This window comes from Pteropus medius, unplaced genomic scaffold (assembly GCF_902729225.1).
Source record: "Pteropus medius unplaced genomic scaffold, Ma_sr-lr_union100, whole genome shotgun sequence".
NCBI lineage: Eukaryota > Metazoa > Chordata > Mammalia > Chiroptera > Pteropodidae > Pteropus > Pteropus medius.
In genome coordinates this window covers 4,163,270-4,189,968 of record NW_024344374.1, presented here as the reverse complement: position 1 = coordinate 4,189,968, position 26,699 = coordinate 4,163,270, and the positions used below count along the sequence as shown (strand labels likewise).

Sequence of the window (26,699 nt, the reverse complement as noted above, 5' to 3'; positions counted from 1 at the left end):
AATTGGAAGGAGCAAAAGGGCAGACAGACCAGCTAGAGGCTGCAGCGACATCAATATGGTGACAAGAGTATACAAAAAGGTGACACTTAGGATTCAAAACCAGCCAGACTTGGTTCCCAAATGAAGACAGTTCATACGAATAAAGAGGAATTAGTCTGGGCAATTTGAAATGCAACCCCCATCTTCCGGTTTTCTGTCTTGCTCCGATTTGCAGTAGAAGGCTGGCTGTTGGATGGCCTCGGCCTTAGTTGGAGTATATTGTTTGGAGTAGAGCCAAGGAAGGGACAGGCTGGGAATTCCAAATCCTGATCCATAACTCAAATTTCAACCATTCCAGATAAAATGTTTCAGTTAAAATCACTTCTGGGAAGACGAAGAGCCAGCCACTTTTCAGACCAGCAATTCTGGCTTTCCGCAATAATTGTGAATCACGAAATTTACCTTGCAGATGCCCATTTTCTCTATCAACCTTCTCCTCACCATAGAAGAGAAAGGGAGAGTTACTTTGGTTGCAGACTTTTTAAAAAAGTATGGTTTGTTTGTTTTATTCCCCCCCTCAAAGATCTTCCCAAGCTTTTTTTTATTCATCTTGCCCTTTCCTGGGTGCATGGGTCTTAAACTGGGTTGGTTGAATCAACTGATAATCTTTTCATCGACTTTTTTACAGACTGATAAAATTGTCTTTGTCAACATGGCATGGAAGGTTAGCTGCCGCTGGATAGCACAGTCGAAAGGACGGGAACCCAGACTAGAAAGACAGGAGCCTGGAGGCAGGAAAGGCTATACTCCACTCAGTGAACTGGCAGGACCTGTGCTGTAAGTGAGGTCACATATCCAGCATGAGAAGAGGAGAGATAAGGGGGAATAATTAGGGAGTTTGGAAGGGCCTGATTGTATCAGGCTTGTTTGAATCATTTATTCTCAACCATTGAGATTTTTTTTTAATCTCATAGTTACTTATCACACACACACTGTTTTCTTCTAAACCAGTTATCTACATTTTGAGTCTGCCAGTTTTATCTAGTATCAGATACTCAATGGTTAGTTACAGTAGGGAAAGCAAATACATGTCATCTTGTGTACCTACTTTGTTCAGTGAGTAGTGGCTCCCTAGAACGTCCCACTGAGAAGGATTTTGAAGCTGCGTCTAGGCTCAGTGGGAAGTATTTCAGTGGTTGATTAGCAATGTCTGCCATAAACTTTGCTAAAAAGTGGTAACTCATATTTGAAATCTGAATGCATGTCTGAGTACATTTTCACATGGTCTCTCCTCCAGCACTGTGCGTACCACTTTCTACATAATGTACACACTCCATTGTAAGCACTGGACTTTGTACAAAGCAGGTGTTTAGTACAACTCAGTAAACGTTTATGGAGACACATGGAGGAATCTACAGAAGATACAATGCCTTGAAGAACCTTCTCCCTACCTGTGTTTGTTTTATCTCTGGGGCTGTTATCTTGATACCTTGCGAGTCTGTGGACATTAATTGTTGTTTAAGAGATGCCTCTTGGCTTCTCTAGGACAAAGTGAAGAGTCACCCTGATAGCTACTAGCAGATTCTCACCATGTCCCAGGCACTGTGCTGCTGCTACTGTAGACACAGTCTCTCATTCCATCCTCACAGCAATCAATGATGTAGGTATTATTATTTTGTAAGCCAGAAAGCTATCTGTTGCAAGAAACGTAAAATCCAACTGAAACTAGATTAAACAATTAGGAAGTTCATTGGTTCAGGAGGGCCAAAGGCAGTGTGGTTCCAGGGCCAGCTTCTGGATCCACTCCTCTGAATGTATTTTACCTTCACTGTACCCTGGATAATTATGGAGTCTGTTCTTCCCCGAGGTCATTGGAGTGAGCTGTTGTGTGAGGCCAACAAGGAAAACCCAAGTAGCCTTGTATTTTAGAGGAGCCGCCTAAAAGCACATGCCCTGTGAGGTAGAGATTTGAGAGAACTGCATATGCTCTTCTCAAATTGTTTGCAGGCCCTATATCCTAGTATTTTGATTTTTCTCTTTCAACTATAAAGAATACCTAGAAAAAACATTCCTAGGGTTTCAACACTATTTCTCACACAAGAAGTACAAACATTTTTTTAAAAAAGGACATCACTCATTTATTCACATGCTCAGCAAACACTTACTGAGCTTCTAACCTGTATGGTAAATGTCTTATGCGGTGCCAAGTGCTGAGGAAACAGAAATGCCTTAAACTCATGAAAACCACTGACATTGACTGCAGTGTTGGTGAATGCAATTATAGAAGGATGAGCAAAATCCTGTGGGAACCCAGCCTTGTGTTAGGCCATACAAATGGTGTAAGTTTCCAGTGCCTCAAACTTCATTTCTGTTAGAGTTCCATTCATGACTAGAAATTCTATCGGAAACCTGTCAGTTCTATTGGTTTGGCCATTATAACAATTTTGAAGTGGTCAGCAATTTTGCCTTTCATTGAGACTTGGAAGCAGAGCACTATGACAGGGCATTTTTGATTTGCTGAGCTGGGGTCCCAACACAGTTTAAGCAACATTACCCTACCCCTCGTGTCCAATGCATACATACGTCAGTTTCTGTTTGCATCCATTGATAGTTGCTTTTGTTATGCAACATGAGATCTTTTGTAACTGGTTGGAGGACAGAAGGGATGGTTTGGTCTTTGCTCCCTCACTGCCCCTTTGGATGGTTTTTGAGCCCCTGTGGTTAGAGGACTGAAGGTCAGACATGGAAGAAACTCTTTGTGAGAGGAAATATAATACATTGGGCACAGTGACCTAGTTTACAGGTTGGGTGACAAAAGGGCACAGAGTCTTCGAGTCAAGGAGAAGGACTTCTTTCCCATCTCCGAGTAGAACCTAGCTCTGCTTTGGTACCCTGAGGATTAGAAGTTTGGAAGTATCCAGGGTCTGGAAATAGTGACACAGGCTCTGGCCATCTTATGATGGGCACTGAACTCAGTGAGCTATGTGGGCAGCAGGGTGGACATAGGGTGGTTGGTGGTTGACTCATGTCTCTGGGTATATGTGAGGCATCCCTTTGGGATTCCCCGGAAATCACCGAGGACTTTTTGGGAGGGAGACCGAGGCATTGTTTTTCTATAAATAGGAGCTTGAGTCAGTGTAAAATGGATACTAAAAGCAAATGTGACCATAACTTGTAACCGTAACCTCAGCAGGCCCAGACAAAGCAGTTAAGAAGCAAAGCAAAATGAAGGACTACTGAAGCAAAATATTAACAGAGTCAGAGTTCGAAGACCATTTGAAAATCAGACTGATCTGAAATTCAAACATGAGATGGAAAGGAATTATTATTTTTTTTAACTTTAAGACTTATTGAAAACAGAAAAGGGATAACTCGCAGGGTTTTGAAGCACTCATATATTGAGTACTCAGTAAAAACCTTTCTAAAAAACAAAAAAGCTGTTTGAGATGTTTCATTAGCAGGCTTGTGTCTTAAGACCATCTCAACAGAACAGAAGCACCTTGCACTGTCCCAGAGCTGCTTTTTCTCTTCTGAGATAAGAGCTTCTATTATTATAATTCCCATGTGACAGAGAGGAAATTGGGGTTGGGAGCTTAAATTGACCTGACCCAAAGTCTCAGAAACAAAACAAAACACCTGGGGTCGTTTGAGACTCTGATTTAGAGCTTTTTCAAGAGTTGCTCCCATGCTGACACCTACACGGATGATTGTCAACCAGTAGCTACATTTTACAGTCCTCTGAAGAGCTTTAAAAATATGCCGAAGGATCCCTGTCAGACCAATTAACATAGTAGGCAAGAGAACAGATTTAGGAGTTCGAATCCTTATACTGCCACTTACTAGCTGTGTGATCTTGGCGAGGTACTTGTCTGTGCCTCACTGTTCCTCTTTGTAAAGTGAAGTTAAAAACACAATCTTCTTTGTAGAGTTGTTCTAAGGATTATGTGTGTTACTAGGAATGAGGCCCTTAGAACAGGACCTGCCACATGATAATCGCTGTTTAAAATCCTGCCAAATATACCAGGGCAAACACTCTTAAGTGTTTATTAATTAAATCAATAAAATAGAATATGGGGATTGGTCTTTTATAAGTACTCCCCTTCAAGATTCTAATGTGCAGCCTGGGTTTTCAATCTGTGAATGTGCCTCTTTTGGGACTCTGTCACCCGAAAAGTTGACATTAACCAATTGGTGAAGGGAGCCTTTTCCCCCTCATAGGATTTTGAGCCCAGAAACCTGTTACTTGGATTCTGCGGGGACCAATGGGCGAAAGGAGCCCGGGAGCGAAAGGATTCGCCCTATACTCTCTGGGAGTGGTAGTTTGCTAAAGGTTCCGCAAGCGCTCGGTGGCCATCGAGAAACTACAACTCCCACAACGCCGCGCAACGCCCACCCTGCCACTCGCCGATGGCTTCCCAGTACCGCCTCTCGGAGGCGGCGGCGGCGGCGGCGGCGGCAGCGGCAGCAGAGGCGCCATGGCCGACGGCGGCGGTGGCGGCGGCCCTGCCGAGGCGCCCAGTCCGCGGGAATCCCCGAGCCCGGCGTCGCGGATTCCGCGCACGGTCACGCCGGGCGGCAGCGGTGGCGGCTGCGGGGAGACCCCGCGGACGGCCGCGTTGGCGCTGCGCTTCGACAAGCCCATCAAGCAGGCCTTCTACAACACGGGGGCCGTGCTGTTCGTGTGCCTGTGCTGCGGGGCTGCAGTGCTCGTCTACTTCATCCTGGAGGCCTTCCTGCGGCCGCTGCTGTGGGCCGTGCTGTGCGGCACCTTCCTGCACCCCTTTAAGAGCTCTCTGACGCGCCTGGGCCGCCACTGGCTGCAGCGCCTGCACCGCGCGCACACGCCCATCGTGCTGGCCGCGCTGCTGCTGCCGCTCTGCTTCGCAGACTACGGCGTCGAGGCCCTGGGCGAGCAGGCGCTGCGCCGCCGCCGTTTGCTGGTGCTGCTGGGCGCCGGGGGCCCGCTACTCTACGGCCTCTATAGCCTTGGCAGCTACCTGGGCGTGCAGGTGCTGCTGGCGCACGCAGGCGCGCTCATCTGCCGCGGGCTGGACTACTTCAGCAGCCTGTGGGTGAGTGAGCCTGGGCCCGGTCCCTCCGTGGTTCCGGCGGGCACACAGTAGTCTTCTCTACAGCCCCAGTGCACCGGGGTGCGATCCTGCAGCCCCTTCTCGCTGTGCAAGGGCGACCAGAGGTCCACACCTGTGCGGCAATGTCAGTTTCCGCCTTCCTTCCTATGCACCTGAGGAGCTTGATACGCTTCCTTCCAAAGAGAAGGAGGGTGTGTTTGAAACAGTTTGCCTGTCCATCGCCCCATCCTAATAGACCCTCTTAGGGGAACCCTGTTAGGAGTTGCTGTCCCGCTTGCAGGTAGGGACTCCAGAGCATCGGTAGGTGGAGTTGGATTTACTCCTGGTCATGGGGATGGGCGGGGCTTCAGCCGTCTTCAGTTCAGCTCACGTGGGACCTTTCTGGATGTCAGAGCTAGACACAACTTAGGTTGTGCAAGGACTGCTGTACCACAGCACGCCTCCTCTGACTGGATTACTTAAGCAGACTGGATTAAAGATTGTGATTTTTGGATCACCCCGGGCATATTCATAGAACATTACAATGCTTTAGAATTGGAAGGGATTTCAAAAATAATCTCGTGACACCTTTCCTAATTCAGATCAGATTATAGACCAGTTAATTATCCAGCTATTTAACTGGGGACTGTTAAAAACAAGTGGATATTTAATGCAAAAGAAAGCTAATTTGTCAATAAACAGAACCATTTGAAAATAATTTTATTCACTTCTGTCAGTGTTAAATGCACCTCGACGTCAAGTTGCAGAATAGTTCTTATTTGTCCGGCAGAGTTTTGACTTGCTGAAGGTTATTGGTAAAGTGATAATTGATCCCAGAACTCTTCTCTTGATACTGCTTCTCAGGTCAAGTTAAAAGTTGATTGATATTGCTGTTATATATTAGGCTTTAAGGGATTTAAAAAGGAGTAAGGTGTAGGCTCTGACTTGGAGGTGCATATAACATAGATAAATTCATTACCCACCAATTATGGGCCAGCAACTTATTGCAAGGTAATGGAGAGGAGCTCATCTGAATTTTGTGATGCTGCTGGTGTGCAACTGCTAAGTGATCAGACAGAAGCCTTCACTTCCAAGAGGGCCATTTCCGTCGTGATGGGGAGGAGGGATGTAGAACAACCCTCTTTCACCTCCTGGAGTTTGCTGGATTGTGTGTGGAAGTGATTCTAGAATTAATTTACTCTCTATTGCCTGAAGCCTGCCACTCTTCAGGAGAGGGTTCTGATGTCCAGAGAATGTGATTGTCCCAAAGTCACTCAAATTATGATCCATGGTTCACATTTATGGAGTTCCAGTTCAGTATTCTCTTTTACCTTTTTTTTTTCATAATTCAGTTAAGTTCATTGAATGCTTCATATAAAAGACAATACTATATGCTGTTAAAAAATGTAAAGACTACTATGACATGTTGCTGTCCTCAAGAAATTCAGTCTTGTTAGAGTCAGACACATTTGTAGATTCTAACTTTTTTTGACTCGTTATTACAATTTACTGTAAATTACTGTAGCGATGACCAAGTAACATATCCACTAAACTGTAGGAAATTAGAAAAGAAAGGTCTAGCATAGATAAATAGGGTATTTTCATACTAGAGTAGGAAATTGAATACATGAGTAAATTGTCATGATTAGTGGAAAATGAAGCATTTCTGGAATTGAATACTTGTAAAGAAGTGCCCACAGCTTAGTGTATATAGTTTTGATTATCTTTTTGCTAAAGACAAACCCCATCTTTGAATTTTACTTAAATACCTCTGTACAGTTTGTGGATGAGCAGAAGAGAAGGGCCAAGATCCGTTAGGCTAGAGTGTGGAGGAAGGGCAAGCTGATAAAATGATTTTAAAATGACTTGAAACCCAGCTATTTGGCTGAAGTGGTGGGAGCAGGGGAGAAGAGGAGGGGGTAAAAACTCTATTATAAATGAGACAGGATGAGTTAATTAGAAATGAGTGCAGTGGTAGAGGGGCTAAATTGAGAGCAGAGCCTGGAGGCTGATCTGAGTTCGAGAGAAACAGGCTTGCAGTCTTGTTTTCTTGAAGCAGCGTAGGGGTGGGTGGGTAGAGGTGAGGTGTACCTGAGAACAGAGACAAGGAGTCCTTAGCTCTCTCCCAGAAGTGCTGATTAAGGCCTGACATGAGGTAAAAGTAGGTCAGGTGACTGGGCAGAGAGCCCACTCGTATCTATTCTGTCTCATAGTTCACAGCTGGTTTGGTTTTGTAAAGCCAAGCAGGGCTGCCTGGTATAGGAAAAGTTTTTATGCTTTCCGGACAACTTGTAAATTTGAGCCTGCTGCTGAAGAGAGGTATAGATAGAGAGGCAAAGAGAAAAGTTACATTTAAGCAAATCTACATTTTGGAGAGCTGACAATTCATACATTTAAGATAAAATTTTTGAGAGGTATGAACCAGGCACTAGATTAGGTACTTTCATGTGTGTTATTTCATTCTCAATCATGTGAAGTAGGAGGGAGAGATTTCACAGTTGACAAGATCGATTAGAAGTTGATCTGTTCTATTGGTAAATGGTATTCAACAGACCTATCTGTTGAATACCAATCGAAGTCCCTTTGTCATTCTTTATAAAAAATATAAACTGCTATGACATACATTATACTGAACTCTGTCGGTAACTTGCTTCAATAAGGATTTAAAAGTTTTCCCCCAATATGTTGTGTTTAAATTTTTTTTTTTTTTTTACTATGAATTGTTTTTAGTAATTAGGAAAAAAATGCAAGAATATCAGGGTTGGACTAACCACACATGTTCTCCCAAAGACCCCTGAGTCATCTAGAAACCTTAGTCATCTCCTTTCTCGCTTTTATCCTTGTATCTGAATTTCCAAGTACGGTTCAGTTTTCCTGTGTAGTGCCCCTATTTTCCTTTGTTACCAGTTTATCCTTCCAGTTCAGCTCCTCTTCATCTCACTTTTGGGTTAATTCAGCCTCCTAGCTCTTTTCCTTGACTTCAGTCTCCTAACACACGTCCTGCTTACAAATGAAAGACTAATCATTATGGTATGAGTAATTCTTTTTAAACAGTTTCAAATATGTTAGAATGTTGTACCGACTTAGTGATTTCTAATCACTTAAAAATCATTGGTTGCCCCAAGTTCACATGTGACTCAGTCCTTAGAGTCCTTGGCATCTCCCCACAGTGTAGAGGTGTCAAGATAAATCTGAAAAGCTAATGGCCTCCCCCGCGCCACCATTTTTCTTTGCTAGGAGTGTTTTAGTTTCCTCTCTCCATTAGTTCAGACTTGTTAGAAAAATCCGAAGACCTGTTAACAGTTTTTGCAATAGTAATAGGTTTGTGTTCTCTAGGGTCTCTGTTCCCATCGTTTCCATTTTACTTTATAAAGAAGTGTGAGGTAGGAAGAATAGTGGTTGAAAGATGAGAAGAGTGTAAATTCTAAACTGAGTTCTGTCAGTAACTTGCTTTGTGACCTTGAACAGACCAGGGCTCTTCCTTGGGCTACTACTCAACACCAGTTGTGTGAAGTGTGAGATTAGCGTGGACAATTTGTAAGGTTCCTTGATGTTCAGTTTTGCACATCAAATGAGTTTGGTAGTACTGCCGGTGAGGCTCTTAGGAGGTGTACACGAGCCATCCAGGCCTCCTCCATTCCACTTCTGAACTCTTTTCGGGATGTGTTTTGACTTGCCTGGCAACAGTAAGGAGGAAGATTTCCAGTGCTTACGTTCTTTCTCAGTTAAAGATTTTGATTAAAAAAAATTTCTTGACTCTTAAGTTCCAATACCACAAAGAGAAGAGTTTTCAAAATAGCATTAAGCTGACTTAGAGAAGAATGAAGTACCCAAAGCACTAGCTGATTGGGCCATGATTAGGGCTGTGGCTTCATAACTTGGGAAGACATCTGTTGATTTATGCTCTCGTAAAAGACTTGGGAAATTGTTTTGCAAAAACAAACTAGCCAGGTTGTTTTTTCAGTTAATGCCCAGATGACAGTAAATAAAACAATGACATAGTCGAAAAAGCAAAATCTACTTACATTTTATATATTTAATATTTTTTAAATCAGAAAACTACATACGGTTAAGTCAAATGAAAGGAAAATGTGATTATTAGCTTACTTGTAGTGCTAAATAAATACTAAATACTGCAAGTTTTTCTGCAGAGTTCTATATAGTATCTAGTACACATTATGCAGTCTTATATAGTACTTTAACATGAGTATTGAATGTCTATTTTGAAACACATTGTTTTGAAGAACATAAATTTGGGAAAGTATGCTCTCTTATGTATAAACTGTTGCTCATTGATTTATACGGGGAAGAAAATTCATACTTGAGCAGGTTAACTCAAGGTAAGCATAGAGAGAGAAAGAGAAAAAACTCTTAAAGGTACACTTTTAGGAATTCATACTAGAAATTATGTATGAAATTTGAATGCGCAAATCCTTATTTTCAGTTTGTTATTTTAAAAAATATTTAGTGATTTAAAAAAATGACTCAAGTAAAACATGCTTGTTATATAAAAACAATTTAAGCAGCATAGACGTGTATTTGGTAAAAGTGAGTCCTTGTCTCTGCGACCATTCCACTGTACAGAGGTTACTGTTACTGATGAATAGTTGTCTTCTATGCCTGTGTGGACATAGAAAGTATAGGATTTTTGTTTTTAAAACAAAAATAGGAAACCATATATATAACTCAGCATTTTGCTCTTTATCGTTATTGTATTTTGGACATCTTTCCTTGTTAACACTTACAGATATCCTTCTTTCTTTTTAATAGTACTATAGTATAAAAAGTTGTTTTTTCTAGATGCCTTTTAGAAAGCATTCCTGCCAGATTATTTTAGCCTGAATTTGTATTAGGATAATCCAATAAACATTTTTAAACATATCATAATGGTTTAATAGAAACTCTAAAAGAGTTTTTATAAATGGCCATACTTTTTTGAACTAATAATATTCTGTGACTCTTCTAAGGAAACACTTAAAAATATTGAAACAAAATTTATAATCCAAAAGAATATTTTTTTTTTTAATTAACATTTGCCAGGCCAACGTATAGTGCCAAATGGGTACTAGACTAATGGGATCACTTCGTAACTTATGTAAATGTCTAACCACTATGTGGTACACTTGAAACTAATATAAAATAATAGTGAATGTCAACTGTAATTAAAAAATACAAATGAAAAAATTCACTATTTATAAAAATAGTAATACTCTTAGGAGAAAGTTCAGTACTTGAAGAAATGCAGAGAAGCAAATGACTTCCTGAAGTCCAACCATCCAGAGATAATATTTTTTAACATTTTGATGAGTATATTTTTACCATTATAAATTTGCACTTGCATGAATTTATATTGTGTCATTGAATATAAATATGCATCACACCTTTGAAAGTCTGAAAAACTGTTCCATTATGGAGATAGCATTATTTAAATAGTCCCCTGTAAAATGGCATTTAGGTTATCTATTTTTCAATATTTTAATCTGCTACAGTGAACATTTTTATGTCAGCATAGTGTATAGTGTTGATATACTCAATTCCACACAAGTGGAATTGAATATATTTAAGTGGTTATTTTAAACTGAAATGAGGTAATCTGTGAGTTTCATTTAGGTTTAGTAGATGAAAACACATGCTTCTCTTTAGACCATGAGTTTCCCATAAAAAATCTGAAGTATGCAATCTCTTATTTTTTTCTCTCCCTGCAAATGATACTGATTCCTAAGTACAGGTGAGAAACAAAAATTTTTTGGAGATTGGTTTAAAAGTATCATAGGCTTAAAATCTGGAAGTTTATACCTTTTCTGATCCTCTAGTTCAGCTTCTGAGGGCAGACTTCCTACTTTGTCATCCCTAACTTATGGTCAGCTTTTGCTCACTTTTAGTGATGGTAGCTTATTCCATTTTTAGATAGATAATAGTCTTTTAGAAAGATTTATCCTCCCTTTGAGCTGAAATGTATTGCTTCCTAATGCCACCTATTATTTCTTCTGCCAGAACCATGGAAAATGAAGTCGGATGCCTTCCTCAGAGGACATTCCCCAGCTATTTGAAGATAGCTATCAAATCTTGACATTTCCTTCCCTTTTCTAAGCTAAAACAGTTTTTTCCCCAACTATATCCATATCTCCTATGTTATTTCCATTTCCTTTTCCTTATTGCTGATGTGGTTCAGTAGCGCAAAAGTCACTAACAATCACCCTGATATGGGTATCGTACTTTTGTTAATAGTCACTCCCATCAGTTATACTCCCAGTTTATACTGAACTAAAAGGTAGCTTAGCTGCCCTCTTGCCATTCTGTACTTGTGCAGTTGAGTTTTGAACCTAAACACAGAACTTTGCATTTCCTCTCTCATTAAATTTAATCTTATTTGAATGAGCCCATTGTGCTAACTTTAGGATATCTTTTTGAATCATAGTCATCTCAGTTTTTACTGACTGTTCCCAATTTTGTGTAATCTATGAGTTTGATTAATAGGCCTTCTAGTCTTTCATCTAAATTACAGTGTTCAGTAGGATGGAGCTGATTACCCTGCGTAACATCCATTTATTGTTTCAACAATTTGTAGTTGCCAAAATCAACTCTTATTATTTTCCCTTGTGAATATTGGAGCCACTTTTCCTCTTCTTTATTTTGCTAGCACCACCCTTATTTTACCTTATGGTTAAGAAAACAGACCCTGGAGCCAGATTTCTGGGTTCTAATCTTTTTGTCACTTTTTATCTGTGTGACCTTGGGTAAATCACTTCTCTGAAGTCTCAGATTCTTTAATCTGTAAATTGAGAGTGACAATAGTACTTATTTCCTGGGGTTATGAGAATTAAATGAGTTCATGTACATAAAGCATCAGAACGGGGCCTGGTCTGTAGTGTTATATAAGTGTACTATTATTATACTCGTGTTCTGTTCTGCGCTCCATAGTCATATCTCAGATTCTCTGAATTTCCAGGGTTTAATTTGTGTAGTCCTTCCAGCCCTAGCTTTTTTGAAGCAGCTATGGTCTCATGTCCCATGTACTCATATATCTTGGGTTTAAGCTCTCTGTAATATTTCATCTAATAGAGTTGCTTGATGAAAAATATTTTAATATCTTTTTTATTATAAAAGTATTAGTGCTCATTAAAGACAATTTGGAAAATACAGAAAAAAGTAAAAGAGAAAAACAAAATCTTACCACCCAAATACAACCATTAATTTCTTAGTACATTTCCCCTCCTGCCCCATGAAGTAGATATAATCGTGTCATTATGTGTTCTTTTTTGTATTTTGCTTTTCTTTAATATTCTTAAGAATACTTTTAATCACATAGTCTTTGTTTACAAAAACCTATTTTAATGGTTGCATAACATTTTATTGAGTGAATCATCCATACTTAACCACTTCCCAGTTGTTGAACTTTTAGATTTATCAACTTTTTAATATTCTCAGTTATACTCTGATGAGTTTCTGTATATAGAATTTATCATTATTTAGTAAGGTTCCAAAGATGATTCCTAGGTTAGAAGTTATAAACATTTTTAAGACCCGAAGACTATTTTTGTTGATCTTGTTGATCGATATGACCAAAATAGGAGGTAGCTTTTTGTTGTTGTTTCGTAGTAATTATCTTTCCTTTATCTCTATTCTCTGAATTATAGCTTAAAGTTCTTTTTTGTCGTTGTTTTAACTTGCCTTTTTTCTTTTTCCAAAGTTCAGGTTATTTTTATAAGTTCTTGGTGCTCACGTTGTAGATTATATATTCTTTCCATATTTTGTAAATGTCCTATTAAAATATGAGGTTATTAGAGAGTTTCCGCATAGGCTATGCTGATACTTCGTAAGTGCTGGAGTCATTTAGTTTTACTGCAGGGAACATTGAGGAGGGGGCCCTAGCTGGTTCTTCTGTTCTGAAATCTTGCTGTTTCTTCCTCTAGTAATTGTTTTTTCAGTTACACTTCTTCAGCTGTGCATATAACTCTGGACTGGGGTCTAACCATCTGTCACCTACATTGTTTCATCAGGGTCACACTTCAGCTGGCTGCCTTCTTTTACCTTTAAAAAATTCTCTTCACTGTAATAAGCATATTTCATAGGCCGTAGTGGAATCCTTTAACCTGATTTTTTTTTCCCAGAGAGCTTTTCTTTTCTAAACAATCTATAGAGAAAAACTTTAAGAATTATACAAGATTAGGCTCTTAAGTCCATGGTTTAAACATTGAATATTTTAAGTATCTTTATGCATACAATAGTTTTGTTAACTTTAAGATATCTTAAATTAAAACTATCTTTATATTTTTTGTTTATAATATTTAAATAATATCACTGCATGGGATTTCAAATGCCTGTCTATTCCAAAACTTGATTTATCTAAACAGAGGAAAACCTACATGTACTCCTTTAGCACCACCAAACATCAGCTTATCTGTGTTGTGTCCATAGCTATATAGATTCTTGCACATTTTGTATATTGTGTTTATTTTCATGTATATATCTTACAACTATGTCTATATTTCATTTATTTAAGATCTGGACGTTGGTAGTTGGCTATGTGTTGACTGTTTCATTCAAGTGGAATGCAAGCACTGAACGCTACTTGAGAGCAGTTTCAATTCCTGTCTGGATTATATTGCTTTTTCATTTAGGTGGGTCTTTATAGTTCTTGGGTCTCAAATCAAAGTGAATTCTTTGTAGTATTACATGTTGCGTTTTAAATTCTTTAAAATAATCTTTAGAAATGTTCTGCTTTAATCCTTTATTAATCTTAATGAAAATGTTATGCTTTAAAATGTCTATCTTTTAATTATATTGAATGTTGATTTTCAAAATGGTTCTTTAAAAATAAATATATCTTAAAAAGTAGAGCACACTTGGACTATATGGCCGTTTCTGAGTGTAATACTTCAGGAGGATACAGATTAGCAGTTGAGGATGGTTAGAGATACTCAAGATCATGTGTGAGGAACGGTTAAAGAAACCAGAACTGTTTACTCTGGATAAGAGAAGCGAACTAGGCTATGGGGTAGGGAGAAGTGGAGGTAAAGAGGATATAAAATTGGAAGCCTGTTTTAAGTATTTGAAGGACTGTCCTGTGAATGGTTTAAACAGATCTCTGTAACATGAAGGAGACGTGTTAGAGCAGTGAGTAGAAAAGTCTTCAGAGAGAAAAGTCTCTGTTCATCAGAGCAACGATCAGCGTCAGAGCTGCTCTGAATAATGAATTCTCTGTTATTTGAGATTGCACTGTTAGCCGAGTGGCTGCTAGGATGCCCTAGAGTGATTTTTCAGGGACTTTTTATCTCCACATCTCAGCCTAAGGAAACATTAAGTTCTAATTTAAAAACAAAATTCAGTAACCTGAAGCAGTAGATAACCTATTTAAAGCAGGTTTTTAGAGCTACTTATTTGTTTAAAAATAAAACAGTATTGAAATTATGTCTCTGCTTAGAGTCTGATATCAAATAAAGCGTTAGTCTCTAGCTTTGCTGACTTGGAATACTAGAGGAGTTTATCAGCAAGATCCCCCAGTGTCTGATTTGACTTATTTTGTATTTGAGGAAGGCGGAGGAGGGAGGCAGGCAGATGTGTCCAGGAGGCTCTAGACAAACCGAAGGAAATGCAAATGGCTGATGGGTATGGACCTGATCCTCAGCCACTTGTTAACGTTTTTGCATTACACTCTAAGGTGGATACATTGAAGCTTTTGCAGTGCTTCTTTGAGCCATTCCACTTCTTCTGGAGAGAGAGTTTACATCCAGTGATATTTTTGGAAAATCAAGTCAGGCTGCATGACTTTAGAATCTATGCCTGATACAGGTCATTCTGGGGTTAAATGGAGAAGTGGAGTTTGAGTTTGGGATGGTCTTAAATCCTGGATCTGCTTTAGAAAGGACTTGGTTCCTCAGGTGATACAAGCCCATTAACGGTGGGCTGGCACATGCCCAGTCCTTTAGATCAGGGGTCTCGGACAGCAGGCGCAGGTTTACTGAGAGAAGTGTTAGGTGGAGGCTTCGTCTGTTCCATGGCCTTTTTAAAAAAATTTTTCCATGTGAAACAATTTTGTTATAAACGTATGCCAAATTGTTCTGTCAGTCTACTAAACTGAGTCTTTTAAATTAAAGTGCTAGGTTTTTATTTCACTAAAAATGTTAACTCTTAATAATTGCAGCATCTCTGGCTGGCTCATGGAGAATTCCAGTATTCCTGGTTATTGTTTTCCTGATGTCTGTGGGAACCCTCTATGAAAAACAGAATGGAAAAGAGTCTTCTGGTAAGAAAATGGGCATTCTATTAGTATTACTATTAAATATTTGGGAGAGTAGCTTTATTAAAAAATGCGATAATGAAATGGCTTTAAATCTGTTTAAAAACCCATGGTTTTCTGAATAATAAATTTGTTTAAAATATTTTAGGCTGTTAGACTATACTTCACCTGCCCCTCCTTTTTATATCTTTTTATTGTGGTGCAATTTATATTACATGAAACTAACCATTAACTATTTTAAAGTAGTAGTTAGTACGTTCACGGTGTTATGCAGCCATCACTTCCATCTAGTTCCAAGACACCCCAGGGAAAAGGAAACTCTGTGCCCATTAAGCAATTAACTGTGAAGTTAGGTTATTTATTTGAGATTGCCTTTTTTTTTTCATAATGTTGGCATTTGTATCTATAAACTGCCCTCTTAGAACCTCTTTTGCACTCCATAAATTTTTATAAGTTGTATTTCCGTTTTGGTTTTTTTTGAGTCAAGATACTGTTTAATTTTCCTTTTGATTTCTTCTTGCACACTTTGATTAATCAGAAGTATGTTAAATTTCCACATATTTGTGAATTTTCCAATTTTTTATTGCTGGTGCTTCTGATGTTCTATCTAACAAGTCACTGCCAAATCCAAGGTCATGAATATTTTCTGTTGATCTTGTATCCTACACTTTTGCTGAATTTGTTCATTAGCTTTAATTTTTTTTGTGGATTCTTTAGGATTTTGTATATATTAGATCATGTCATCTACAAATAGAGGTAGTTTTACTTCTTCCTTTCTAATTTCGATGCCTTTTATTTCTTTTTCTTGCCTGATTGCTCTGGTGAGAACTGCTAATACAATGTTGAATATACCATGGTCTTTTAAAGATTATTTTTGAGGTACCCTGGCGGTACGTGGCTTTTATCCAGAAATAGTTAAAGATACAAGTTTCTAATGAGTTGTGGGGAGTGGGGAGGATGGCCAGTTATAATAATGATTCTTGGATAAGCAGACTGGACTCCTAGTTTACCAACCTTGTGGCAGCAGCTGACTGGAGAGGTACATCTGAACAGCAGTTTCTACAGTGACTGATAATTTTTCCTTGCCTTTTCATAGTTAAACAGAAACTAAAAGAGAAAATTACTAATTTTAGCAGACTTTTGAAAGAAAAAAAAATTTCTCAGGTATCAAATCAGTTTGTCACAGGTAAGTTAGAAAATAACAGAGAAACAAAAAGAATAAAAATCACTCAAGATCACATGGCCCACAGATTATACCAAAATGTTAACTTATCTTTTGTATGCATTCAGACTCTTTAAAACACAAGAATACTCTACTGGATCATAGTGAACATCCTCTTTTGTAAGCCACATTTTAAACTTATGTCACTAGTACCTTTCTGTGATAAGTAGACTTATGTAACATTATTTTGAGCATCTTAATGTTATGATAATCACAGGGCTATTTGTGGCGCACTATTTGTATGGTTACTTTGTAGAAATTTTTTAAAAATTGTTTCTTTTTTGTTATTTTATTTGTTAAATGAGTAAAGGTAAGAAAATTTTAAGACATCTTATTCTAAACAGTTGTTTAAAATTTTAAAAAATGACCTGAAATAAAGAATCTTTAATTATTTATCTTTCTGACAGCAGAAAATAGGAAAGAATTTGTCTTATATTTTTCTGTCTTTCTAAGTTTTCTTCGTTCAGCCCGTCTACTTGGTCACAATCTGTCAGACTCTGTGGTCACGTATCAGACCAGTAGAAGTAAACTGCCTGTTTCAAGTAAACTGCCTGATTCGGCAACTACTATAGAAAGCTTGGTGGTCTCCACTTGTTCCTCTGTAGCTTTCTTTCCTTTTTTTCCCCCCTTTCCCCTAATAGTAGGGATTCAGACAGCTCTGCTCACCCCAGGACAGTCTTCTCCTTTTGACTGCTTTTGTCCAGAGCTAAGTACGTACTTCGCTTCAAATTTATGAATAATGTAGGTCTAAACCAAAGGTTTCAGGTGTCTTTTCTCTTCGCTGTAAATTCTAGTCTGCTGGTGATGGCAGCCGAGAGAGCTATGAGGACAAGTATTCTAAGACCGAGTTTTGAGCCACGTTTGATTATTATCAAGTAAAAACCCAGGAGAATGGTGTGTTGGCTTGCAAGCTAGGTTTCTAGTATTTGTATTCTAGACTCTTACAAGGAAGCAAATCACAGGGACACAGAATAAACGTTGAGAGCAGATTTGAAAATGTTATTTTTCCTTGCTTTATTTAGTCTCATTTCAGCCTGCTTCGGAACAGGTTATTCTTGATATAGAATCTTTTTATGGATTTCTAGATTAGATAATCCTCATCCTAAAGTAAATCTTTTAAACGTTTTTCCCCCCTAAATTTCTGAATATTTTTTCCTCTTCTTAGAACCTTGTTTCCTTTGGGCATCAGAACTCAAACCATGTAGTCCGTACTAGGACAACCTGTCCCTTTTATTGTCAGTTCCCTCCTGTAGATGTCACTCTAATATAGTTAGGTCCAGGAATGCTCAGTGTACTGCCGTGGCGTGTGTGCATCTATTCCTTCTTTGTCGTTTTCATTGTAAGACTTGGCTCTTACATCCTAGTCACTTGAATAGGCATCTTTCTCAGTGTCTCCTAAGGTTTGAATCTTTTGATGCCACAGAAAGTTTTATGATTTGTGTTCAGTGGATTCACATATTCTTTGGATTTTATCAGAATTCAAAGCATGAGTTTGTTTTGTTTGTAGGACCGGAAAACTTCTTATGGCTCATTGCCAAGTTAGTGTCAGTGATTGCTTCTGAATCCATGGCCCTTACTCGGTGGTTTTCTCTTAGACTTTGGGAGCTCTTCCTTAGTATTTCTTGAAACCCCATGATAATGTAGGGGAAAAAATGTTAAATGTCTACTATGTTTTTAAATGTGTGATTTTTTTAAATCCACACTCAAAACAACCCCCCAAACCTTATAAAATGGTTATTCCCATTTTGCAATGAAGACATTTAATTCTGGAGGTTAACAGGCTTGCTTATAGTCCCACTGGTGGAGCTAAGATATAAACCTAGGTCTTCGACCCTCAGTCCAATGTTCTTTCCCTTCACCGGGCTCTCTGAACAAGCATCAGTCATCTTGAAAAGATATTGACTGCTGATCCTCTTGGACTCAGTTGTAGTTGTCTGCTGCTTCAGTCTTCTGTGTTGGCCCTGCTGGCTTATCACAGCTGCAGGACCTAGCTTCTCCGTCTCCTGGACCCCAGAAGTCTCACTTGGTTTAAACCTGGAATCTAGCTTTGTTGTGTTCCCCTGGCCTGTGAGAAAAGAGGAACCACCACCATTGTTGTTAGTAATGCAGTATGGGCCAGGCTCTGTTTGGCTCTCTGAACACAGTCTCATGAAATTTTCTTAGTAATGTAGTGGTATTATGCTTATTTTACAGATGAATAAATGTAGGCTTAGAGAGCCATTTACTCCAAGTATGGGAAGTGCTTCTTCAAAAGCTAGGCAAGTACATCAGATGTATCTTTAGCGTGTACACTTAGCCTGAGAAGTACAGGCAAGTTCAGCTGGGTCTGTTCCTCCTAACACTGGTAATTGTTTATAAATTCTAATTGTTGATGTGACCAGAATATCTTTACAGGAAGGCTTGGTAGGTAGGTGCCTTAATTGTTTTGGAGTAGCATGTAGTGTGAGTGAACAAGTTTCGTCCAATTAAGCCCAAATTGGAGGAAGAAAGAAAACAAACAAAACTTTTTGCTGCTTTTCTCCCAGTTCTGACACTGTCAGTTGAATAGGCCCAGAGAAAGTCCTGCTGGTCCGTGTCCACACCCTTGTTACTGCCAGTAGTCCAGTGACTGCTACTAGAAGCCCTGGAGAAGATATGTTTTCCACATTAGTGGTGGGAACACAGGCTTCTTCAGACAGAGCTGTGCATACTGGGGAGGTTTTACTTGGTATGTAGGACCTCCTCCTCCCGTAAATACCTTTGGATGTATTTCCGGCAATTGCCACTCTCCCTGTGAAAGAGAACAAAGTAGATCAAGTATTTAGACTGATTTATTTGTCTTAATTTTATTTTATTTTTTTATTTTACCCTGATTTTTTTTTTTTTTAGTATATGTACTGCTAAAGCGAGCACAATTTTCCCCTGATTTTTAAAAATGTTGCTCTGCCCATTGCTGATCAGCCATATTGACAGATACTATTTGAACATGAGATCTGTTTCTTATGTGCCAGACTCTGAGTTTCTACCTCCAGGTACTAGGCTGCTGTCAGTGTCCTGCTTCTTTGGGATTGCACAGATGCCTATTGTTTGGGATTCTAATGCTGGCCTGTTTTGGGTAGATTTGACACTTGAAACCTTGGATGCACTTTCTTTTTTTTGTTTATAGTTCTTGAGTCCCAAGATTATGTTCCCTTGTCTACGTACCTATTTTTAGCTGGACTTTTTTGCCAATACTGTGCCTTTGCCTAGATTCTTAGTCCTGGAACTTTTCTAATTTATTTTCCTTCTGCTCAAACCCTTAGGGTTTTTGAAATGCAGGAGGATATCACTTAGAGTCATTAAAATGCTTTTCTGTTTGATAAGATCAGTTTCCAAATCTTAACATCCATAATTTTCAGGTACTCTGTTGATTTTCTCTGTGTGCTGTTCTTTTCATTTCTTTGTGAAGTCTAAAAATTTGCTGACTCATTCGTATATTAACTAGGATGATATTGTAGAGTTTTCATTGATTTAGCTATGATTCATTAAATATTTACTGTGTATTTTAGTGACATCAGCAAGTTGAAGAAGTTAATATTTAAGCCATAGTTGTGAAGATTTAATTTATTGATCTTGACTTTTCTCAAAGTCTTTCAGTGCCCACTGTATGCAAAATATTTTCCATGGCCCTTTAGGAAATCTAAAAATGCGTGCTAAGTGGGATAAGACTTAGGGAAATGGCTATAATATAAAAGTAGAAAGGGAATGAGAGGTACAGACAAATATAGGAGTGCTAGTGACTTATGCTTATAGTTTATACTATCAAAGCCAATAGTTGCGATATAGGTGATGATGATAGTAGCTAATATTTATTGAATGAGCCTTACATACCAGGTATTGTTCTAATCATTTTATATCAATATTTCACCTAATTCTCACATGAGATAGAAAGTTACATAAACCCTATTTACATATGAGGGGACTAAGGCACCTAGCTGTTAAATCCCTTGCTCACAGTCATCCGGCTAGTAAGGAATAGACCTGGGATTTGAACCCAGATAGTCTTGTTTTCTCACCTGTGCTCCCAACCCCTGAATTGTACTGCTTCTGTATATGAAACCTTCCAAAGTCTAGTCCCATTCTCCCTCTGTGTCTTCATGTCTCTCCACTCTTCTCATTGAACCCTATCTGTGTTCTGGCCTTTTTGGACTTCTTACAATTCTTTGAACAGCACTCACTGCTTTTTCTTGCCTATGTGTCTTTACACCTGCTTTTTTGTCTTCTTGGAAAAGTTTTCTACCTCTGCCCTCTAAGACACCAGTCTCTCCCTTCCTCCCCACGATAGACTTGTCCTGTCTTCTTTGGCTAATCTGTTTAAAGGGATTTAAAGGATGGCACCTTCTACTGTTCTTGTCAGGTAGCACCACAAGTTTTGGAAACCCTTCCCTGACCTCCCAAGCATGGATTGGGTTTCTGTCCTCTGTGCTCCCCAAATATTTTACACTTAACTTTACATTAGCTCCTAACATACTGAATCTTAATTGATAGTTTAAGTATTAGACTGAGCTTGAGACTGGTGGCTTAATTTCTTATCTCAGCACTTAGCGTCGTCACCTGTTTGGTGAATGAATGCCTAGTGGAACTTTAGAGATATAAGTCAAATGCAGCTGAACTGAAAGTCCATATTTGAGGAGCTATAAAGTGATCTTGTTATTTTGGAGCTATGTAAAAACCATCAAGGGACTTTTCAGAGTCTTCAAAGATGAGTCACCACTTCATTAAATTACTTGTGAAGAGGCAGGTTTAGTAATTCAGGTCCCTTGATTAGTTTTTCATCTTATGTAAGAGAGAATACTTTGTTTTTGTTTAATTTTGACTGGAAGCGTTTTGTTTTTTTCTCTCTTTCTACTCTTCTGTTCAGGCCATTAGTCATTAAGTGTTTTTAACCTTTGCTCTTGAGTGGAGCCTATAAAATCTCATGGGTACACAAGAAACTAGGTCCTGTTGGGTACATGGTATAATCAGTTTGTTTTTGAACCTTCTGCCTGGAAGTCTGAAAAGAACTTCAGTATGTCCAAAATCTTTATCCATTTCCCCTTTACATTGTCTAGCTAACTATAATCTGGAAACTTGGGGGTCATTATTGACACCTTCATCTCTCATTTCCTTTATGGGATCATCTCTAAGTCTGGCCCACTTTGATTATTCCATGTCTCTTAAATGCATCCACTTTTCTAACATCTCCCCTGTTAACCACTGCAGACCCTGCTATCAATATGTCTTGTCTATAATATTGCAATAATTTATCTCCCTGTACCCATTCTGGGTCCCCTCTAATCTCTTCTTGACCAAACAACAAGAATGATCTTTGATATCTCAACACTGATCATTTATTTTTGGAGTGGGGTGGGGGGTAGGCGTGGTTATAAAAAGGCAACAGGAGAGATCTTTGCAGTGATGCTGTTCTGTATCTTGTATCCATGCTGATATCCTGATTGTGATATTGTACCACAGCTTTGCAAGACGTTACCATTGGGGAAACTGGATAAGGGGTTCACAGGCTTTCTCTGTTATTTCTTGCAACTGCCTCAATAAAGTTTCAGTAAAAACATTATATTTCTATGTAAAACTCTTCAGTGCTTTCTTCTTCCTTTTAGGTAAAGACTAAACTCCTTACTGTTGTCCTCTGCACCGTGTCATCACCTGGCTTACTGTCTCTGGCCATGTTCATTCAATACCAGTTTCCCACTAGCTGTCTGTTCCAGATGCACTGACCTTCTCTCACTGTCTTCAACATGCCGGGTTCTTCACTTACAGCCTTCCTATTCACTCACTTCTATCCGAAATATCATTCTTAAATTCCTAGGTGAATTCCTTCCCATCCTTTGTATATCAGCTTCAGTTTTCACTTCTTAACGAGAAGCCTTTACTGATCCTCCAGACTAAATACCTAGTATTTTTTCTTTTTAGCAATCATTGTAGTGCGTATACATTCATATTTGCGTGGTTCTTTAATTCATATCTGTCTCTTCCACTAGACTCTTTATCTCTGTATTTATCCCCAGCATCCAATACACTGAGTAAACAGAACACATAAGACATGAAAGATAGTCTTTCTTTCAGCCATTGTTCTTTTATTGGAATCTAAGAAGCACCTGAGATACTTAGAATAGGTAGGTCCTAATCTAGATACCTTGCTGCCTTTCCAGACCATGAGTTTGAGATTCTCATGAATTGCCTAAAAATGAACCTCTTGCAGGTTACAGAGGCATTTTTAGAGAAGGGATAGGATATGGTTGAGCAAGATGAGTTAGTGCACTTGACCTGATGACTGAATCTACGCAGAGCCATCCTAGGCCCTGGACTGCCTGTCTGTGAGAGATGGCCAGCCTTGGATTTGTTGGGTATACGGAGTTCATATGAAGCTGAAATTGATTGGCCTTCTGAAGGGTCATAGCTCTTTTTATTGGCTTGGCAGAATTCTGTGTTGTCACATTGAGTATCGGCCCACCAAAATTAGGTCCCAGCTATGTGAGTATGCTGTATGATTTGGTGACCAGGAATGGTCAGTGTTCTTAGTTGTGGACAATGGAATCCACACTAGCTGGTCTGAATAGAAAGAAGTATTGATTAGCATATATAATTTTTGTGTAAAAAATTTTTGGAAATGCTAGACAAATTAGCTTGGATCCGACATAGGCATAAGCAGTGCAACCAGGAGAAATGTACAACACCCAAGGACCAAGCAGAAGTGCCGTAGGCTGCTGCCTGCCACAAAGTTAGAGATCAAACAGCAGAACCTTTGAAGTTCCTGCAGAAAAACCATATGCTTCCATGACTGTGTTTGACGTGAGCTGTGTGGCTTCCAAATTACAATGAGTCTCTTTGCTCTCCCAAGTCTTGTACAGGTGTGCCTGCCTGTTAGAAACTGCATCACATGTGGGACCTTAGCTACAAAGAAGTCCAAGAAATAGTATAGCTTTCCATTCTCTAGCAGGGCTGCACAGCAGGATGTAAGTGGCGGGTGAGTGAGTGAAGCTTCATCTGTCTTTGCAGCCGCTCCCCAGCGCTAGCATCACCACGTTAGCTCCACCTCAGATCATCAGGCATTAGATTCTCATAAGAGCACTGGGCCTGGTGCCAGAAATGTTGGGGACCACTGCTCTAGGGTGCAGGAAAGGATGCTATAACCTGGTATTATTATGTAAGCTAATGTGTGTTGTCTTCCATAGCAGGTTAAAGGCTGACAATTACAGACAGACCTCATTGGTCAATAAATGTTTTATTTGAGTCTAGTGCAAATGGTTAAGCTTCATATACTACCTGTTAAGAACTTAACATGGAACATAAAACATGAAATAGGATAATGATGTTCTTTTAGATTTTCAAGTGGTGGATTTTGTGCTGATTTATGTACATTATAGATGTACATGGTTTTGCATAATACCTGTATATTGCATATTCATTCATGGAGTGTTATTGAAAGCACCAGGTATGGGCTGTCCCATACTGTACTACCAGCTAGTAAAACAAAGGAGAGTAAGACAGTCTGTATTTAGGAAGCTCACAGACTTGGTGCAGTAGTGTTTTTCCATAGAAATGTGTATTAAAATTAACCCCTGAAGTAAAAAAAATATAAATGTGGCTCTCTACGTTTCCGTATTTACTATCTGCCACATGCACCAGCATGAAGTTCCCAAATGAACGAGTTAGAGTCCAGGAACTTGCATTTTTAGCAGACTTTCCTGTTGATTCTTAAGCAGTCTCCCTTGGCAAAGAGCTACTGGTCTCGTGGGTCATTAGTAGCCATTTTGTTTTATGCTGTTGAAAACTTGGGACTATGTTTCAGTTTGCAAGTTATTTCCCACTTTGTTCATTTGCTTTAAAGTTTTAAAAATGCATGCTTGTTTTACAGGGGCGGAGTTACCAGGGCAAGTTATCTCCATGGCAGCTTCTACTCTAGCAACCTTGGCTATCTCTATCACAGGTTATGAATCAAGCACTGAAGACCGGTCCTCGACTCAGCCTGCAGGTGACTGACCTTGTGAAAGAATGCCTTCAAAATCATTCTGGAAAATGAAATATACTTAGAATATAAAATTAAGACAGACGCTAGCATCAAAATGCTGCTTACTCGTCCTTCATTTTTCTCTAATTCCTATTTTTACACTTTTTCCCTCTCATCTTTGTTCTCATATATCACTTTTTCAGACATTTAATCATTTTCTTCCTTGGGTTTCTTGATTCTTCATTCTTTCCTTTTTTAAAGAAACTTTTCTTATTTTTTTGTTATTTCTCATTTTCCTTTCGTATTATTTTCCTTTTCTCAGTACATTTACCTTTGTCCATGTTTCCCCCCACTTAATCCTTTTCGTATTTTCTATTTCTTCTACAACTGTCATTTCTCCTCCATTGTTCTAGTTTGCTCTAACTTTTTATGTTGCTTTTTTGTTATTATTCCTTTTATCCAAATACTTGTTTTTGCTTTTATTTTCCATCTTCTAGCCATGTATTTCTCTGGCATCTTACTTTCATTCTCAAAGTTTGCTTTGCATGCCTCATGCTGTTAATATATTGATGGTTTCCCTTAAAACAGACCCCTCTGGTTGTTTTGGAGTCAGTGCTCCTATGGGATCCAGCTGGTAGACTTATTTCAGCTTTAAAGTCACTGTACTCACGCAGAGTTCAGAAATGTAAAAGCCATCTCTGCCTGTGCCAGGTCAGTTAGTGCCAGAGGTTCTGGAGTTAAGGAATATTTTGGATGAGAACTGACTTTAGAGAAGTCTTAAAGGAAGGAATTAGCTAAGAAAAAGGCATTTGGGGTAGTAGGACAACTTATTTTTCTTGTACATTGAATCATGTTTTCAAAGTGTAGAGGGGATGATATTTTGGTTATGTACTTATTCTTCTAAATGTCTGCAGCATCCACCAACATGAAGTTTCCAAATTATAGAGATACTCAGCAACAGCAAACAGAAGCTTATTATAACTAGCTTGGGCTTTAGCTTCAGACCTCAAGGTAGAATGCTGGTTCTGGTGAGGTAGGCAGACTTACCATGGTGCTAGTAAAAATTTACGGCTAAATAGTTAATGTTAAAAGGAAAACTAAGGAAGTTATGATGCAGCGCTCAGAGAGCTATACTGTGTAGTTGCTTATGAAAATTTTGAAATAACGGGGAAGGCATTTTTTCGGCAGATATTTAGTGAGCACCTACTGTATGTCAGGTACTATTATTCCATGTGCTAGGAATTCACTGGAGGGAGAACAAGACAGACAAGGTCTTAGCTCTCCTGGAGCTGACATTCAAGTGAAGGGAGAAAGTGGAGACGGGTGATGGGTTACAACTATGTAAAACTGTATAAAGACTATAGGGTAGATGGTGGTTGGGATTGTGGATGCTCTGGTTTTTTTCTCTTTTTTCTAAACTTTCCAAAATATGATATACTTTTGTCATTAATTTTTATTTATGGAAGGCAAAATGCAAGTTCTAGAATCTTACTCATTTCAATCATTACGGTATATACTGAGTAATATTGCTTTAATAGGTATATGAGTTCTGATACATATGCTATGTTTTGGTGAAACTAGGAGATAGAAATAGTATAACCCTATATTAAAATATAACAGTTGCATTGTCAGAGAACAGTGCTTTATGTGAAATAAGTATGATTTCTTTGATTTGAGAATTCCTCACCCCCAGCAGTCTTGTTTTATGTATCATTGTAAGAGAAAGACATGTTTCAAAGCCCTGGGTTTTTTTGTAAGAGCTGTTAGCTCCATTTTAGATGAAATAACAATGAAAAGCCATATTGTGTCAGAAATATTTATATTGTTATTACTATTATTTTTGTTATTTTTTTTAGGCGAGGCAACTCTTGATTGACCTCACAGATTGCAAAGACCTTGTCAGCTTTTTAATTTTTACGCTTACAGCACCTGGTAGAAATATGTATAAATACATCTAATATAAAGTTATATTAAAAAGGAGGAATTTTTAAATGTAGGAATTTTATTTTATGTTAATGTTTGTTGCTTTATATGGTTTGAATAATTTTCATGGACTAATAATTCTCAGCTATTTTGTTATATAGTTTTTTTAAGTTTTTTGTTTAAATGATAAATGTATGTTAATAATGATATATGTCATAAAAAACTTGAACAGTATAAAGTACATAAAGTAAAAGCTAAAAAATTCACTGTACCTAATGCTACCCCCAACAAACTTAATTT

At 38.6% G+C, this 26,699-nt stretch overlaps 1 protein-coding gene across 1 annotated transcript in view; it reads left to right on the top strand.

Moving 5' to 3' along the window:
* The first annotated feature begins 4,443 nt into the window (after positions 1-4,443).
* TMEM245 (transmembrane protein 245) overlaps positions 4,444-26,699 on the top strand; it is an 84,696-nt gene continuing 62,440 nt past the window's right edge. The window contains exons 1-4 of the mRNA XM_039870660.1: positions 4,444-5,051; positions 13,552-13,669; positions 15,193-15,294; positions 24,384-24,500. Of these exons, the coding sequence (XP_039726594.1) occupies positions 4,455-5,051; positions 13,552-13,669; positions 15,193-15,294; positions 24,384-24,500 (934 nt within the window). The 5' untranslated portion in view covers positions 4,444-4,454. The remainder of the gene's footprint in view (positions 5,052-13,551; positions 13,670-15,192; positions 15,295-24,383; positions 24,501-26,699) is intronic.